The sequence below is a fragment of the Elephantulus edwardii genome, unplaced genomic scaffold (assembly GCF_000299155.1).
Source record: "Elephantulus edwardii isolate Elephantulus edwardi_28Jun2011 unplaced genomic scaffold, EleEdw1.0 scaffold00516, whole genome shotgun sequence".
Taxonomy (NCBI): domain Eukaryota; kingdom Metazoa; phylum Chordata; class Mammalia; order Macroscelidea; family Macroscelididae; genus Elephantulus; species Elephantulus edwardii.
The window spans coordinates 26,909-27,550 of NW_006400266.1; the positions used below are offsets into that span (position 1 = coordinate 26,909).

General features: G+C 38.9%; 1 protein-coding gene across 1 annotated transcript in view; it reads left to right on the forward strand.

The window, feature by feature from the left end:
* The window catches only part of LOC102863384 (nucleolar protein 56-like), a 14,277-nt gene extending 13,917 nt beyond the window's left edge, over positions 1-360 (forward strand). The window contains exon 2 of the mRNA XM_006903136.1: positions 277-360. Coding sequence (XP_006903198.1) covers positions 277-360 — 84 coding nt within the window. The remainder of the gene's footprint in view (positions 1-276) is intronic.
* Positions 361-642: the final 282 nt, after the last annotated feature.

Consider the following 642-nt stretch of genomic DNA (forward strand, 5'->3'; position numbering starts at 1 on the left):
ATAAAGAATAGCTGTGTGCAAGAAAATAATGTAAACTTTATTCTTACTTTTGTTGTTTTTCTGGCTGTTGATTAAGCCCTTAATTGTAAAAATGGAATATAAATGTATTATGCTAAATGTAATAAGCAGGAAAAAGGAAAGAAGGGATGGAAGAAAGAAGAAGGAGAATTAGAATGACTTAGAATTAAAATCATCAAGATCACTTGACTGTTTGTCTTGTGTTCTTTCATTGTCCCTCCGCCAAACTTCTACCCACTTTCGTGTTCCCTCTTCCAGACCCTAGACCTCAGGCTTACAAGCCCCTCCCGACTGGAGCAGCCCACGGCGGCAGGGACCAACATGGGGGTTGGGGAAAACTAAGAGGGGATAAATAATGTATACTGCCTTGAAACAGATGAGGGAGAGAACTGTTTAAAAGGAATATATGATTAGGTATTATCGGCATGACAAGAGTCCAGAATGAAAGCTGCACAGTGTAGTGGACTGGAGAGGGGTGGGGGGACATTATATAACAATGAAAGAATTTTTTTTTTTATTTTTCAAAGAGAAAAGCGAACTGGGAGGAGGGGTGGGCAAGAAGGAAAATGTGAAACAGTGAATGAATGGAAATCCAAAGTCTCTGTAAACGTTCATTAAAATTAA